Source organism: Otolemur garnettii, unplaced genomic scaffold (genome assembly GCF_000181295.1).
Source record: "Otolemur garnettii isolate 467f Iridium unplaced genomic scaffold, OtoGar3 scaffold00001, whole genome shotgun sequence".
Classification (NCBI taxonomy): domain Eukaryota; kingdom Metazoa; phylum Chordata; class Mammalia; order Primates; family Galagidae; genus Otolemur; species Otolemur garnettii.
In genome coordinates, this window is record NW_003852396.1 from 50,687,994 (window position 1) to 50,705,357 (window position 17,364).

The window sequence follows — 17,364 nt, forward strand, 5'->3', positions numbered from 1 at the left end:
GAGGTGCCCACCACAACGCCTGGCTATTTTTTGGTTGCAGCCATCATTGTTGTTTGGCGGGCCCAGGCTGGATTCGAACCCACCACCTTAGGAGTATGTGGCTGGTGCCTTAACCACTTGAGCCACAGGCGCCGAGCCTTTTTTTGTTTTTTTGTTTTTTTTAAATAGTCATTGTTTTTTATACTTGCTACGTCCCTTCAAGTTGAGAATTTTTGCTTATATTATTTCTTTGATAAACTTTTTCTTCCTTCTATCTCTTTGGGATGTCTCATATTCAGATATTATACTTCCTGTTTTGAAATTCTAATTATCACTTATTTTTCCTCCTATGAAGACCTGGCTTACTATCTTTCTTTTTTATTATACTTTTTTTTCCGTTATGATTTCTGTTTCCTCTTGGCCCTTGTTTGTTTACTTCGTTGCTTTGCTTTCATGTTAGAGACTTCCCCGCATATTTGTTGGTTCTGCTCAGGTTTAATTGTCAGTCAGTGAAAAGCTGATTTTAAGCTTTGGGTGCTGTAAGAGAGGTGGTACTTGGTGGGTTTCACTGCAGCATGATAAGGTAGTGAGCCAGCTTTTGCATCGGGGACCGATCAAATTTTGGTATCTGCCATTTTGCTTTCATTGACTAGTTAATTTTCCCTAGGGAAAAGAGAAAAGTTCTCCAACCTCCTGTCTATTGAGTATTTCATAGATGCTTATGTTCTGAGAGTTGATCAAGGCAGAGGGAACCAAGGAGTCCACAATTCAGTAGGGTGAACTTCACTTTCTGATGTTTTTATTATTATTATTATTGTACCACTTCTCCATCAGTTATGTGTGATACCACTGAGTTTAATAGCTTTCTGATTTAATTTCCACCAAAAGTGAACTCTTCAGCTCCTACTGGGATGGGATATGGAGAGAGGCAATACCTGAATACAGATAGCAGAGAGGCTCTGGAAAATCAAGGACTCCTTATACAAATTTTTAACTAATCGATCCCCTCGTTTTCAACTCCACCCCTAGAGTAATGCCTTCAGAAATCCTTCCTACCTTCTTTTCTGAACTTTTCTTAGGATCTAAAACAAAATTGGCTTTTGTCTTTTTGGTTTCCACCATCAATCACCATATCACCGATTGCAAGTGTGAGGGCCAGCTTTCCTCACTCTTTTAAGTCTAATTCTTTTACAAATATTTTGTCAGGTTTTTAGGAGGGAGGAAAGAGAGGGAATATTCAGCAATCATGTTCAACTGGAATTTCACTAATTGCAGATTTAAGTGTGTATGTATGTGTTCGTTTGTTTTTGAATGTGGTTCTTTGTATGAAAGTTGTAAGACAAAGCCCACATCTTCTGGCTGGTCCTCATACCTCATGTGTCAAGCACAGTTTATTGCATGACTAAAATAAACAATTTGTGAGGAATTGGCAATCTTAACAATGCTCTAATTTTCCTTTATATTTCCTCTAGCACATTGTGTTTTTAGTTAAGTTTTTGTTGGCCTGGATGATACCTGATGTTCCAAAAGACATTGAGGAGAGAATCAAGAGAGAAAAGTTAATGACCATCAAGATTATCCATGACTTTGAGCTCAAGAAATTAAAAGAGCACTTGGGAATTGATGACACTGAATTTTCCAAGCATGTCATGATTGAGGAAAACAAAGTACAACTGGCCAGATCAGCAATGTAATCAGCATAATGAGCAAGCAGCTGGTTGCCTATCTCACTTCACTTTTCCTCCCAGGTTATGGGCCAGAGGCCAGAAGCCATATGTCAGTTTTACCCTTTCTTCATTTATTATTTTTAACCTCAGAGTTTTTATACACTTTTATAGAGGCCAACTTCGTGATGTTGGAAGAGTACCACTTCTCTGTTTCATTGGCTGGGCCCTTTCCAAATATTGTTTTCTGAAGTCCTGTAAATGATTGTTGAACGTTCATGTAGAATTAGAATATTAGGAAATCATGGAGTGTTGCAGCTTAGAACAAAACACTGGACATGGGCTGTCCCATCACTTTCCAGTGCATCTACACATCTTTATGGTCTTCTGTTGGGTTGTTCTGTATCTCCTTCCCATCAAGAAAAATGTTGGGATAAAAATAAAGGGAGCAAAGAGGCCAAGTGAGGTATATCTAACCTGCCATTTTTAAATGTGCAAATAAAAAACCAAAATCAGTAAACTTGCATATTAAAGAACTTCTGTATCATAGCAGGGGTCTGTTCCTGAAATTGTCCTGAATAAGTTCAATTTCCATCAGAATCTCAGATAGTCCCTCCTGGTAAATGCCGGATTCATTTTTTCAAGCAAGGGAACTCCTGAGTTTTACAAAAAACTAACAACCCAGTTCTTAAAGATAACATTTTTGTTATCTTTAAACTACTGTGTTTTGAAATTAACACAGTAGTTTTGAGACCATGGATTGTCTTATCTGGAAAACAGCATCACGAAGGTGTCAGATTGCTTCAGGTCTTAAAGTAAAGATATTATAGAGAATTAAATGTGTTTTCTTAGTACTTAGAGAATGCCAGACAATGTATCCTGATTAATTTTTTGACCTTAATCTAGAAAATTGTTGAATTATCTTTGAAAAAATCAGTTTTCTTCTGGAATGCCTATTTTGCATCATGAAACCTTTTAAAGTACTAGCTGTTTGTAGACATTAGGACATGTTATTTATGAAATGTGATCTCTTTTAAACAATCTCAGATCTTTTAACGAGTTTACAACCTTTTCTTTTGATGTATACAATACTAAGTGCCTTGTGCTTATGCTTTTGACACACAAGAAGTCATATCGTTGATGATTGATATGATATAACATCTCAGTGTAAGCTTGTTTTAGAGAACTGTCATTGTAACAAACACTGTAGAGTTCAGTACCAAAAGAGGATGAGCCAAGTAAGAATGAGGTGATGGACTTGATAGCTAAATGAAAAGGTATGTTTGTTGAATTATTCCTCTCAAATGTAGGACTGTAGTACATCTACAACAAGTCTTGTTCTTTTACTTAAAAAAAATATCGCTTATGTGTAGACGTGTGTGCCTACATATTATTTCTAGAGTGATTGATACAGTCCAATTATATGGAATCTGAATCTCTAGTTTGAAATTACAATTTGCTTCCAGAAGAATAGTGTTTTTTAACTGCACACATAAGAAGAACTTTATCACAATATTTTTAAAGTAGTGTTTCATTATCTAATGCTAATAAATCTTTATGGCATTTCCAGTATGAAATATATGGTGGATAGTATTAACTACTAATCAATATTTTAGTATTTAGAACTGCGGATTATGGATTTTATAAAACTATGGGACAATTACCTAGTATTGGCAATACCGATTTGTCATCCACTGGGTAGAGTTTATGAACATTTTTTGATAATTTGAAGCGATCTCATTAGTGAAAAATAATTTCATATGTGGAGGAGATAACATTTATTGCCTGAGAAAACCAGTCAGGGTTACCATGAAATAAGCCAGAGACACAGTATTTTTGGTTTGTCAAGTCAAACTCGGTGTTACTACAGTATTATACATTGCATGCTGCTCATATCACTTCCTTCCTGGGTGCTGATAAAAAGAGAAAAGAACATGGAAATTGGTTTCTTGTATATAAACTTTAATTTTTATGACTTAAAAGTGCTTATAGAGCTAGATTGGAAAATGAATAAAGACAAATTTAACTCACAAAGTCATCTGTACACTGCAATTAAAGCAAATCAACTCAAGTGTTGGATTTCCAATGTTTATGGAAAATCTGGCAAGGGAGGAAATAAAGTAAATAATTCTTGTGATTTGTGGATACTTCCCTTTTGAAATGTTATTGAAAGATACTGTGCATTTACTTTTAAATTTCCTACCAAAACCTTTCTCTTCATTTTACAGATTTTAAAGTGAAATACAAGTATCCCTCATGTTTATGAATGCATGCTAGCCAAAATCAAGAGCGAAACCAATTCAGACAGATTTGTCTCATCTACTTAAACCAGGCATCCTCAAAACATGGCCTGTAGGCCACATACAGCCTGCCTAGGACATTTATCTGGCCTGCTGGGTGTTTTTGCCACCGCTGCCTATCCTGCTTAGGCTAAGGTGACCAGATTTTAATATTGGTAATGCGGGACGCCATTGACAGGGGGTGGGGGAGGTTCTTAATTAAAAATTTGGTCTATATGGAACAACAAAAATTTTCATAGAACACAAAAATAGTATTGTAATATATATATTTTCAATTTCAACATAAGTACAATTTATAAATATAATACATTAACAAAAATTATGCATAGGATAGCACCTGTGGCTCAAAGGAGTAGGGCGCCAGCCCCATATGCCGAAGGTGGTGGGTTCAAACCCAGCCCTGGCCAAAAAAAAAAAAAAAAAAAAAAAAAAATATATATATATATATATATGTATAGTATTATTTTATTATTTGGCCTATTTCTCATTTGAGTGAATTTTTTTTAGTAGATTGCTGTCGTTGTTTAAAAGGTCAGGAAATTTTTCATAAGAATTTGTTAAATTATATTTCACACAGAAAATGACTTTCAAAGTCTCAACACTTAATTGTGATTTTCTTGATGTCCACACTGTTTGCCGTAGAAAAAAACGCGTTCAGTGGCAGCATTAGTTCCTGGTAAGGACAGCACTTATCCCACAATTTTTAGTGCATTATTGTATGGAACATGGTTTGTTTCAAAATGATGAAGTATTTCTAAACATTTGTTCTCTATTGTGATTTTTGCTGATGCCCAAGAGTTAACATTTTCCTTATCAATATATTTTTTTAATAATGATACCGTAAGTCATAAGTGTCACTTTCAAGGCTGGCACTAGACTTTTTGCCACCACTATAAAATATAAATAATATGAGTATTGTCTACTAAATTCATGAAATAAATAAATAAATAAATAACCTAAATTATCTGAATAGCTGATTTGTTGACATCACTTGTTTAACTAGCACTAGCACGCAGTATGATGAATATCGTCTGACAGTTATAAAATGTTTTCGTGGTTGCCAATGCCAAAAAATGCCATTGTTCATTAAGTCCAAACAATGATGGTTGAATTCTAACAACTGATCAACAATGCAAACTTTGATAAGCAGTTCTCGATAATCAGTTCTCAACAATTATTTGTTATTATTAAAGTTTAACATTATAAAATTAACAAAAATAATATAAAACTCATATCCTGGTGAAATAGCCTCATGGCAATGTTGGGACCAGAATAGCTGCTGAGAGACCACCACACACATGTAAAGACAAAAAGTGCTTTATTTTGCAAGCATATGCCTAGGCCACTCTTCCCTTCAGCATGGCTGGAGGAAGGGTGACCCCCTAATGAAGTGAGCTGAGGTTTTTAAAATGCATGAGGAATTTCATCAGATGTTTTGTCCCACTGGGCTGCTATTGTCTGAGCTCTTTATGGTTAGGGACCCTCTAGAAAGGGGGGGGCTACTTGTTTGTTCCAGACAGTTTGGCTCCTTCTGAGCTAATTGTCCTTGCCTAGAAGTAAGGGAGGAAGCCAGTCTCCTTCTGATACCAATTCCACCTGGTCAACCTTGCCCAAGAGGGGAGTAGGGAGTTTACATTAGCCTTTTCATTTCCAAATGAAGTTACCTTAACCTCTTCATTCCCAAATAGAGTTACATTAACCTTTTCAGCAGCTAAAAACTGTATATATTCCCTTCCTGTTCTCCCACCATTCCCTAGCTTGTTGGGTATTCTTTCCAAAAATCGGGACTTTTTTAAAACGCCATGGGACACAGGACAAGTTGTTAAAAATCAGGACTGTCTTGCCAAAAGTGGGAGGTCTGGTCACCTTATGCTTAGCAGCCGACTTATCCCGGGGCCCTCAGTCCAGCCCTCCAATGGTCTGAGGGACAATGAACTGACCCCCTGTTTAAAAAGTTTGAGGACTCCTGAGTCTTAAACCCACTGGTGAGGGGTAAATGAAGATCGCCTGGCCACCAAATAGAAGTTGAAATTTATTAGTATGGCAGGTGATTCTATTCTCTAATCAAACACATAGGTTTTCTTTTTTAATTTTCAGAAATGTTCTAGGGAACATTAGAGACTTTATGCAAAATACAATTTTAAGTGACAAAGCCAAAAATTAGTTGTTTTCAAATTTACTTTCTCATCCTTGCCTTTATCAATTTTTCTTTGCACACCAGAAGCAGAATCCACTTCAAAATATTTACTTTGGAGGAGTCCATTAAAAAGGGAGTTTCTTAGTTAAATGGAATGCTGTCTTGTTTTTTTGCTGCATGTCATGACAACTACATCTTCTTTTAGCCTATAACATCTTCATTTAACCAAGCCATTAAGTAAGTTATCAAAGTGGAAAAGAAAAAGAGGACAATGGGAAGGAGAAAAAGGAAAGGGGGAGGAGGAGGATGAAGAGAAGGAGGAAGGAGGAAGGAGAAAGGAGAGTGCTTTATTTATGAATCCTGTTTCCATGAGAGAAAGAGGTGTTCTGAGAGGATGTGGTGCAGCTGAGGGTGGTAAGAGGTATCATCACCCTTTCCCAAGGCATCTTATGAAGGTGAGAGAAAAGCTAAAGAAATTTCCAGTTGATAACTATTATGTTTCAGAAGTAAAACTTAGGTTTCAAACTGACTTTGTAATGTCAGATGCTGTGTGTAGCCATGGTTCTCTGCTAATTGACATCAGTTGAAGGCAAGGAACTTACTTGCACAGCTCATTCAAAAAAGGAATCTATTGTTTTGAAAGAACTTTTTAAATGAATTTTAAGGTTGACAGTAGCTATTTTGCAGTGGAAGAACATTATTAAGGAAAGTAGCATGGCAGGACGTCACACTGGCCAGGCTTAGAAATCTGCCAAATGAATCATTGTAACTATTGTGGTATTCATTTTCTAGACAAATTGTGACTCTTCTGCTTTCTATGTGATAATTCAAGTATGTCATTTATTCCAGCATTATATAAAAATTGATGAGAATGCTAAAAAGAATAGTGTTGTTTAATTTGTCTGAGAAACCTGCTCACATCCCCGTGAAACCTTTGAGTAGCTAAATCTCTGCTATGTGAGATATTGGCCTGGTGTGAACCCATAAAATAAGTGTTCTTTTTTCTTTTCTTTCTTTCAAGTATTTTATTGGGGGGAGTGGAATGAAAAAAACAACTTTTCTTTTCTTTCTTCCAATTTATTTTGTTGTTTATTTGGTTGTTTTCAGGAAGGAGAATACACAGGCATATGGGGAAAGTTGTCTTAAGAAACATATCAAGACATTCAAATTCACACAGTGAATAAATACTTAATTTTAAACTTTATTTTGGCATAAATTCAATTTATTCTTACAGTAAAATGTTAATGTACTTTTTGAGTTTGAATACTCTTAAGTTCTTAAGTCCTCCCTTTTCTTCTATTTAGAAGCATTAAATATATATATTTATGCCACTTATATATATCGTGTTTCCCCGAAAATAAGACACTGTCTTATATTTATTTTTTCTCAAGAAGACACATGACACACTAGGGCTTATTTTCAGAGGATGTCTTATTTTTATTAAGCATAAGACAACAATCTACATTTATTCAAATACAGTTAAGTCATTTTCTTCCGGAACCTGACACGGGGAGTCGACCTTGTTGGTAGGGCTGGTGCTAGAGATGAGTGAACTCCTTTCTCTTAGCTGTTCACACGTGCACAATAGGATGCCTGTGACGGTGGTTACCCCATGTGCACCCATGCAAGTGCCAATAGTTTGGAGAAAGGAGCTGTGGAAGATAAAAGGTATTCCAGTTTTCCTTACCACTCCATGCTGAAATGCAGGGTGTGACTATGCAGATACACTGCATATTATTATTGGGGTAGAGCTTATTTTTAACAAATACATAGAAATCCTGGTAGGGCTTATTTGGGGGGTAGGTCTTATTTTCAGGGAACATGATATATAAGTTACAAAAAATATATACACATTTTAGGAAACATTATCTATGTATCACTTTTCAAAGTTTAATTGAAGGTACTACTGGTCAAGGGCCTTTAGACATGGTCTACACATCCATTTTACCTGCAATTCATATACTTTACCTGCATGCTGTACACTTGAGGGGAATTCTAATTTTACTTCCAACAAAATCTCTTAAAATGTATATACATTTTTTAGGCAAACCTGGCATACATAGCATTATTTAGCTTATGAAATTGCATGTTTAGTACATTTAGAAATGGATATTCCTTCATGTAAGAAGCTGGACAATCCAGAAAAAATGGAAAGTGGTATTTTTTCTTATTTTGTCTATTTTTTTCTACTTTGGAGGATGAGAAGACTGAACAGAAAGGCTCAAGAAGAAAACTTGTATGTTGGAATAGTGTTCATTTTTTCCCCCTAGTCTCACTTTTTCCACAAAGAAGTCCACAACCGACTTTATCAAAATTATCTTAGATGCATGTTAGAACAACATCTACGTCTTATCCCAGATCTCTAGAAACAAACCCCCTGAGAAAGAAGCTTTTAAACTTTCCAGGGTTACTTCTGGGGGAGGAGATGACTGATGAGAGAATTTATTAAGATGCCAAATTCATGTGGAGAAAAGGGAACACTTCTGCACTGCTAGTGGTAATCGAACTAATGCATTCCTTTTGGAAAGATGTCTGGAGAACACTTAGAGAACTAAAAATAGACCTGCCATTTGATCCTACAGTTCTTTTATTAGGTATATACTCAGAAGACCAAAAATCATATTACAACAAAGATATTTGTATTAGAATGTTTATTTCAGTCCAATTCATAATTGCTAGGTCATGGAAGAAGCCCAAGTGCCCATCGATCCATGAATGGATCAATAAATTGTGGTATATGTACACCATGGAGTACTATACAGCCACAAAGAAAGATGGAGACTTTGCCTCCTTCATGTTTACATCGATGGAGCTGGAAAATGTTCTTCTTAGCAAAGTATCTCAAGAATGAAAGAAAAAGTATCCAAATCACTCAGCCCTATTATGAAACTAGTTTATAGCTTTCTTATGAAAGCTATGACCTAATTGTAGCTCAAGAATATGGGGAGGAGGGAGGGGGAGGGAAGAGGGTGGATGGGTGGAGGGAGGGTGATTTGTGGAAATACCTCTATGGTTTATCTTACAAGAGTACAAGTGTATCTTTCTAAAAGTAGAATATAAATGTCTTAACACAATAACTAAGAAAATGAAATGAAGGTTATGTTAATCAGTTTGATGAAAATATTTCAAATTGTATATGAAAACCCCACACTGTACTCCATGAGTGCATTAATGCACATAACTATGATTCAATAACAAAAGAAAAGATGCCAAATTCCCTGGCCTAAAACATTGTTATATAATTCTCAAACATCGAATTATCAGCCCAGCCATTAGAGAATTATGGCAAGGTATATAAAGCCAGGATTTCCAAATTTGTAGAACTACTGTAACTATGACATATAGAAGTAGTTGAAATATTACAGCCTAAGAGGCCTAGATCTTTGTTTTTAATTATTTAAAAAAAGAAGAAAGACTAGATTAAATATGTTCACTTATACTAGTATATTAAGAAAATAAAGTGCAGGCTGGCCCGAAATTAAGATTGCATTTTAAGTATTTAATAAAACACATGCTATCAAACAGGATTTAATTAGGAAAACAAAACTGCCATGAATATTATAGAATAAAAGATTTGTTACAGAAAACAGGCCTTTTGAAATTGTGGAAGGAACTGGAAAGTACAGGTGTGGAAAGAAGATTTGGAGTGTGAAAGAAAAGGTACCATTCAGCTCTCCTGAAATACCATTAGGGGTAAACAAATTAGAGATTGCAGAGTATTCAGGTGATGAAAAGAGGATGGGAAGGAAAGCTAGTGAAGAGGTCTTTGGGGAAGTGTGACTTGCATGTAGCTACTGCTTCTGTGAATCTGCAGTCAAGCTTCTTGTGTAGGCTTGGGACCCACTCCTGGTCACAAAGAGCTGGATACGGAGTGGAAAAGAATGAGGACAGGGCAGAGCTCACTGATGCCTTTCTGCATGTCCTTTACCTCTCCAAAGGTCTGTCCTCAGAGAACTTTGGAGAGAAGTAGCCACTGCTTCACTTCTGTCTACAAATCTAAGATGAAACCACATAAGGAAAAAACTGCTAGGAAATGCAGCACCAGCTTCACTTAAGTTGACATAGTACAAACTACCATGTAAACCAAGAAATAAAAAAAAAAAAAAGTAGGGCTGTTGATTATTTGAACAACATAATTAACAATATAGACCTAATTTTCCATTATAAGACATTGTGCTTAATAACTGAAGAATAGGAGTTTCTTCACAAGCACATTCTAAACATTTACAAAATCTCAAATACCAGAGTGTGAAAAACAAAGAAAGAAAGCAAAAAAAAAAAAAAAAAAAAAAAAAAACACCCAGCAAATTTCAAAGGGTTAAAATGAGTAAGTTTTCATTGTCCACAATAAAATGGAATTATAAACAATAATAAAGACATGACTAGGAGAATTACATAATAAATTTTGAAATAACCCGTGGATCAAAAAAGTCATTCAAATAATATTTATATAATTACATGGTACCAAAAATGCTGCACAACTTGAATTTTGTAGGATTCACTTAAATAACATGGGTTTTTGACAAGCTAAGTATCTAAAGAATTTAGAGAAAAAAAATATAAACAAATAGTAGGTAAAATAGAAGGTAAAATCCAGTTAAGAGGAGAAATTAATGAAAAGCATACAGAACACAGAATTCTTAATGGGGACATGAATTATATGCATCCTCTTTGTAATTAGCCATAGAAATCACATTTCCCTCCATAGCCCAGATTCAGTCCAGACAATTATAAGCCTGATAACCACTGGAAAAACTGGGTTAAAATGTTAAAAATAAATTCACTGAAAGTATCAGAAAATGGTGGCCTTATGAAACCAATAACTAAAAGAGGAGTGAAAAACAAATAGAAGTAAGCCTGGTTTTGTGAAAGATTTCTTTCCTTTTGATGAAATTGGAGCTTCCAAAACCACAACACCTGAACTGCAGAAAGATTCAGCTGACCTTTCAACAGATTTGGGGCTTGGTAGAAATATTTAAGTTTAGAGCCCGGAAAGGAAAAAAAGGCCCTGGTGAAATTCCAGCACTTTCTATTGAGACATTAAACATAAGGACACAGAGAAGTTGAAAGTAAAGGAATAGAAAAAGGCATAATCCCTTGGAAGCACTAAAATAAATAAAATAGGCCTATGTTAATATTGAACAAAGTAGATGGGAAGCAAGATGGAATACTAGAGATTGAGATATTTTATAATGACCAAATGGTAATTTAAAGACGAATACAGATGACTGTAAACATAATTCATCTAGTAACAGGAAAACATAAAAGCAATATTGGTGGAACTAAAAGGTCTAGTAAACTCACAATTTTATGTGGAAATGTGAACGTGCTCTTTGTGACTGATAGAACAAAGATGTGGAAAATGCAATAGGATATAGAAAATATAAATATGTAATCAATCAACTTGACAACTGAATATATATGAAATTCCATCCAATAATAACTATATATATATTTTTTCAAATGTACATGGAACATTTCCAAAATGAAACATATCCTCAGCCATAAAGCAAAGTTAATGTTTTACTTAGCTTTTAGTTACAGTCACAACTGTAGATATTTTTAGGGTATAATACAATGATTTTATATACAATGTGGAATGTTTAAATTATATACAATGTGGAATGTTTAAATCAAAGTGATTAACAAACATCACCATCACCTCACTTATTTTTTGTGGTAAGACATTTAAATTTTACTCTAGGTTATTTTGAAATTTACCCTTGCATTGTAGGTGGGAGGAGTGAGGGCATTTGGTGGGTTCTCATCCAATGTGCAAAGTTGATTTTAGAGGACTGAAACCATCCAGAGTACTTCTCTGACCATAGTGACTTAAACCAGAACTCAATAGCAGAAAGATAACCAGAAAAATCCCAAAAATATTTGGACATAAAGCAAGCAACACAGTTCACAGCCACATATGGACCACAGAAGAAATCCCAAAGGATATTAGATACCATTTGAGGGTAAAAATAAATACTGACATTTTTAAATGTGTGGGAAGCAGCTAAATCACTGTTTAAGAGAAATATATAGAGATCTTAATGCATATCACTTAAAAATTGTGAAAATTAATTAAGCTTTTTTCTCAAAGATACAGGGGGGAAATGACAAACTAAACTCAAAGAATATAGAAAATAAAATAATAGTATTATTATAAATGAATTAAATCGAAAGGAAACTTCAATAGAGAAATTAATAAGACAAAAGTTGATTATCTCTTGTCTTATAAATGCTTAACAAAGTTTATAAGCGCCTAACAAGAAATGATCAAGAATGAGAGATAGAAATCTTAAATTGCCAAAATCAGGTGAATATTTTTTTGACTTGGGGAAGACAAAATAGTAACCATTAAAGAACTGGTAGATCAATTTGACTTCTTTAAAATTAGAAAATTCTGTTCAATAGAAAATGAAATTAAGATTTTGATAATATAATATACACCCTGGGTAATGAGAAGGTATTTTCAAAGTAAAAGGCTCTTGCCTAAACTATCCAAAGAAATTGGATAGTTTACAAAACAAATCAAATAAGACTGTCAGTTCAATTTTAAAAATGAGCAAAAAAATTTCACCAGACATTTCATAAAAGAAGTTGTCCAAATTGACAACAAAATATGAGCAGGTGATCAACATCCTTAGTCAAAAGAGAAATGCAAATTATGAACATTCCCTACTAGACTGAAAAATACTGAAAAAACTGACAATACTAAGTGTTGGGAAGGATAAGGAGAAATGGAATTCTCTCATACATTGCTAGTGAGAGCGAACATTGGTACTACCACTTTAAAGATTAGTGTGAGCTACTAAATCTAAACATAAGTTTACCTCATGATCTACCAATTATTTCCTACTTATGTCCAACAAAAGACCTATAAGGAATATCCATAGCAGCCCTATTCATAATACTCTAAATTATATATAATCTATAAAACCTAACTACAATATAATAGAGAATAGAACTTATGCCCAACAAAAGACATGTAAGAAATGTCCATAGTAGACCAATAATACATAATACTCTAGATACAATCTATAAGTCTAACTACAATATAAGGGAGAATTAAGATGTGTTATGTTAGTTCAATGGATCAGAACTACAAAATCAAATGATGAAGTTTGTGAACTCATCCTAGAAAAAGTGCTACATAACTCATTGCTAAGTATCACTATAGTCACCCTCAAAGTACTCTCTTTGGGAAGCTATGCACCAGCATCTAGTTCACCCTTGAACCAGTCCTTGTAGAGATCATTTCCCTGGGAAAGTACATTCTATGTATTTTATTTTATTTTATTTTGTAGCTATTGTAGATGGCATTGAGTCCTTGATTTAACTCATAGCTTGACTGTTATTGGTGTATGGAACCACTACTGGTTTGTGTACAATTATTTTGTAACCTGAGACTGCTGAATTTATCAATTCTAGAAGTCTCTTGGTAGAGTCTTCGGGGTTTTCTAGATACAAGATCATTAGTGAAAAGCAATAGTTAGGTCTCCTCTTTTCCCAATGTGAATACACTTTATTTCTCCCTCTTGCCTGGTTGCTCTGGCTAGGACTTCCAGAACTAATTGAATAGAAATCATGACAGTGTGCATCCTTGCCTTTTTCAAGTTCTCAGTGGAAATGCTTTCAAATTTTCCCCAGTCAATATGATGTTTTCTGTTGGTTTGTCATGTATGGCTTTTATAATTTTGAGATATGTTCTTTGTATGCCTTATTTGTTGAGGATTTTTGTCATGAAATGGGATGGGATTTTGTCAGATGATTTTCTGCACCTACTGAGATGATCACATGCTCTTTGTTTTGCTTCTGTTTATGTGGTGAAAAATGCTTATTGATGTATGTATGTTAATCATCCTTGAATCCTTGAGATGAAGCCCACTTGATCATCATGAATTATGTTTTTGATGTTCTACAGAATTTGGTTGGCTAACATTTTATTGAGGATTTTTGCATCCGTATTCATAAGGAATTTTGGTTTAGTTTTCTTTCTTTCTGTTTTTTTATTTTTTTGACACAGAGTCTCACTTTATCACCCTCAGTAGAGTGATATGGTGTCACAGCTCACAGCAAAGTCAAACTCCTGGGCTTAGGCGATTCTCTTACCTCAGCCTCCTGAATAGCTGGGACTATAGGCACCTGCCACAATGCCCAGCTATTTTATTTTATTTTATTTTTTTGGTTGTTGAGGTTTGGCCAGGGCCAGGTTCAAACCTGGCACCCTGGGCATACAGGGACAGCATCCTATCCACTGAGCCAAAGGCACCACCCAGTTTTCTTTTTTTGTTATATTCTTTTCTGGCTTTGGTATAAAGATGATATTGGCTTTGTAGAATGAGTGGGGAAGGATTCCCTTCTTCTCAATGTTATGGAATAATACTGTCTGCAGTATGGGTACCAGTTCTTCGTTGTAGAATTTGGCTATGAATCTATCTGGACCAGGCTCTATGATTTGATCCAACAATCCCATTACTGGGTATCTACCCAAAGGAAAAGAAGTCATTATATCAAAAGATATCTATATACATTTGAATGTTTACTGAAGCACAATCCACAAATGCAAAAATTTGGAATCCTCAAAAGTCGATCAATTCATTAGTGGATTAACAAAATATGGTGTATGTATACTCTAGATTACTACTCACCCATAAAAAAAGGGAGAATTATTGCCTATTGCAGCAGTTTGGAAAGAATTAGAGCCTAATATCCTTAGCAAAGTTTCTCAAGGATAGAAAAATAAACATCACATGTACTCTCTAGTAAATTTGAACTTACTGTTGGGCACACAAGTGCACAGAGGAAAGTAAAAGTCTTTGAGAATCAAGCAGAGGTGAAAGAGGAGGGGAAGAGAGGTGGTAAACCCACCTTGCGGGTACAATGAACACTATTCCAGTGATGAGCACATTTATTACCCTGACTCAAGCTATGTAGCAGAAACATTTGTATCCTCTTAATATTTTGAAATAAAAGAAGAAATCAAGGTAGTGAAGATAACTCATGAGTTTTCTTATGTATATATAGAAATAATATAGATATAAATGTGTGAGTATAGACACAGGTGTATGCACACACATGTATACACTCACAATGAATGGCAAGACTGGAAACAGGCAAAGTCCAAGGTGATTCTGGAACATATTACTATGTTACAAAGCAAAAAAAATACTCCAAGAATGAGCCAGTATGACATGAAAAAAAAAAAAATAAGAGCCAGCTGGAAAATTCATAATCTGTATCTAATTATGAGTAAGAATTGAAAAAAACCTAACTGAAGAGAATTCTAGAAAATAATTGTAATTCTCAAAGTGGCAAGGACATGAAAAGCATAAAAAGACTGAAGAACTCTCTAAGATCAAACTATACTAAAAATAATTTGACAATTAAATCCAATGTGTGATTATGACCTGTAGATTTTGAGTGGAATTTAATGGTTAAATTGTAGAAATGTATCAATCTTTATTTCCTGATTTTGAACATCATATTGAGTTTCTTTGGAAGGGTACCCTTGTTTGTAGTAAATACACACTAAATAATTGCAAACAAAAAATTAAATATTAGCATTGTAGATAAAATACTAATACGATGGAATGGGAGACTACATTTGCAAATCATGTATCTGAAAAGGGGTTAACATGTAAAATACATAAGGAAATCAAACAACTCAATAGTCAAAAAATGAATAAGCAATTTAAAAACAGACAAAAGATATGAATAGACATTTCTTAAAAGAAGACATAAAAATGATTAAAATATATATGAAAACTTGCTCAAAATCTCTAATCATCCGAGAAAATGCATATTCATTTACAATGAGATATCACCTCACACATTTTGAAATGGCTATTATCAAAAATATGAAAGATATCAAGTGTTGGCAAGAACATAGAGGAAAAGAAATTCTTGCCCCCTCTTGGTAGGAATGTAAATTAAGGTAGCTATTGTGGAAAACAGTATGCAGGTTCCTTCCCGAAATTAAAAACAGAACTACCATATATATGATCCAGCAACCTCACTGTTGGGTATCTATCTTAAAGATAAGAAATAAGTATTTCAAAGAGATATCTGCACTCCCATTTTCACTGCAGCATTATTCACAATAAGCAAAATATGAAATCAACCTAAATGTCTATTGGCAGAAGAATGGATAAAGATACTATTGTATATATACAGAATGGACACTGGTCAGTCTTAAAAATAAACAAAACCCTGTTATTTGTGACAACAGGGATTGAGAACATTCTGTTAAGTGCAATAATACAGGAATAGAAAGACAAATGCTACATGATCTCACTGATGTGCTGTGTGTAAACATTCCAATTCATAGGAACAGAAACTAAAATGATGGTTAGCAGAGGCTGGGGTGGATGGGGCACTGGGAAGATGTTGGTTGAAGAACACCAAGTTTGGGCAGGCATGGTAGACCCATTATCCTAGCTCTCCCAGAAGCTGAGGTGGAAGGATTGCTTGAGGCCAGGAATTTGAGACCTGCCTGGGCAATATAATAAGACCCCTATCTCTGAAAAAGGGAAAAAGGATACAAAAAGAATCAAGTGGCATGATGTTCACAGTTCACAGTTTAATGTCAAATGGCTCATCAACTATAAAAATTAATAGACAAGAATAAATGACTCTAATTTTTAAAAACTGCTGAGTCTCTGTAGTGAGTATACTATGTCATTTTATTATACTATTTTCAAGTTTTTATACATTTAGACCTGTCAAAATAAAAAAAAGATTAAAAATAGCTCACGATTACCCTTTCTTGTCAAAATGGGTGTCTTATTTAGAAAAATATAGATAAAAGCAAGAAAGTGTGCAATACTCATGAAGCAAGAAACAAACCTATCCTTTATACATAAATCTATCAATTTCTGGGAAATTTAGGGGTTTGAGAGACATTAAACCTGATGGAGCCACCAAAATCTAGATTCCAAAGACTCCAAAGGGCCAACTGGCTTTCCTTTGGAAATAAATTACCAGGAAAAAAGAAGAGAGATGGAGGGGACCTTATAGACTAAGAAGTTTAAGAGACTTATCATTCAAGTGTACATCTCCTTGAGATCCTGATTTGAACAAACTGCAGGAAAAGAAGGGGAGGAAAAGGAGAGAAAGGAGAAGAGAGAGAGGATAAAAGGGGGGGGGAGCTGCAAAGAAGCAGCAGAATTATGAAGAAATGGAAAAATTGAGCAATTGACTATCTAGTGTTTATCTAAAAATTGGTGATGAATCATTCTTAATTTTTAGGTCTGATAATAGCATTATGGCCATTATTTTGAGAGTGCCT

General features: G+C 34.7%; 1 protein-coding gene across 1 annotated transcript in view; it reads left to right on the plus strand.

Moving 5' to 3' along the window:
* Positions 1-1,747, plus strand: part of ANO5 (anoctamin 5) — a 100,413-nt gene extending 98,666 nt beyond the window's left edge. The window contains exon 21 of the mRNA XM_023519589.1: positions 1,452-1,747. Coding sequence (XP_023375357.1) covers positions 1,452-1,673 — 222 coding nt within the window. The 3' untranslated portion in view covers positions 1,674-1,747. The remainder of the gene's footprint in view (positions 1-1,451) is intronic.
* The last annotated feature ends 15,617 nt before the right edge of the window (positions 1,748-17,364 follow it).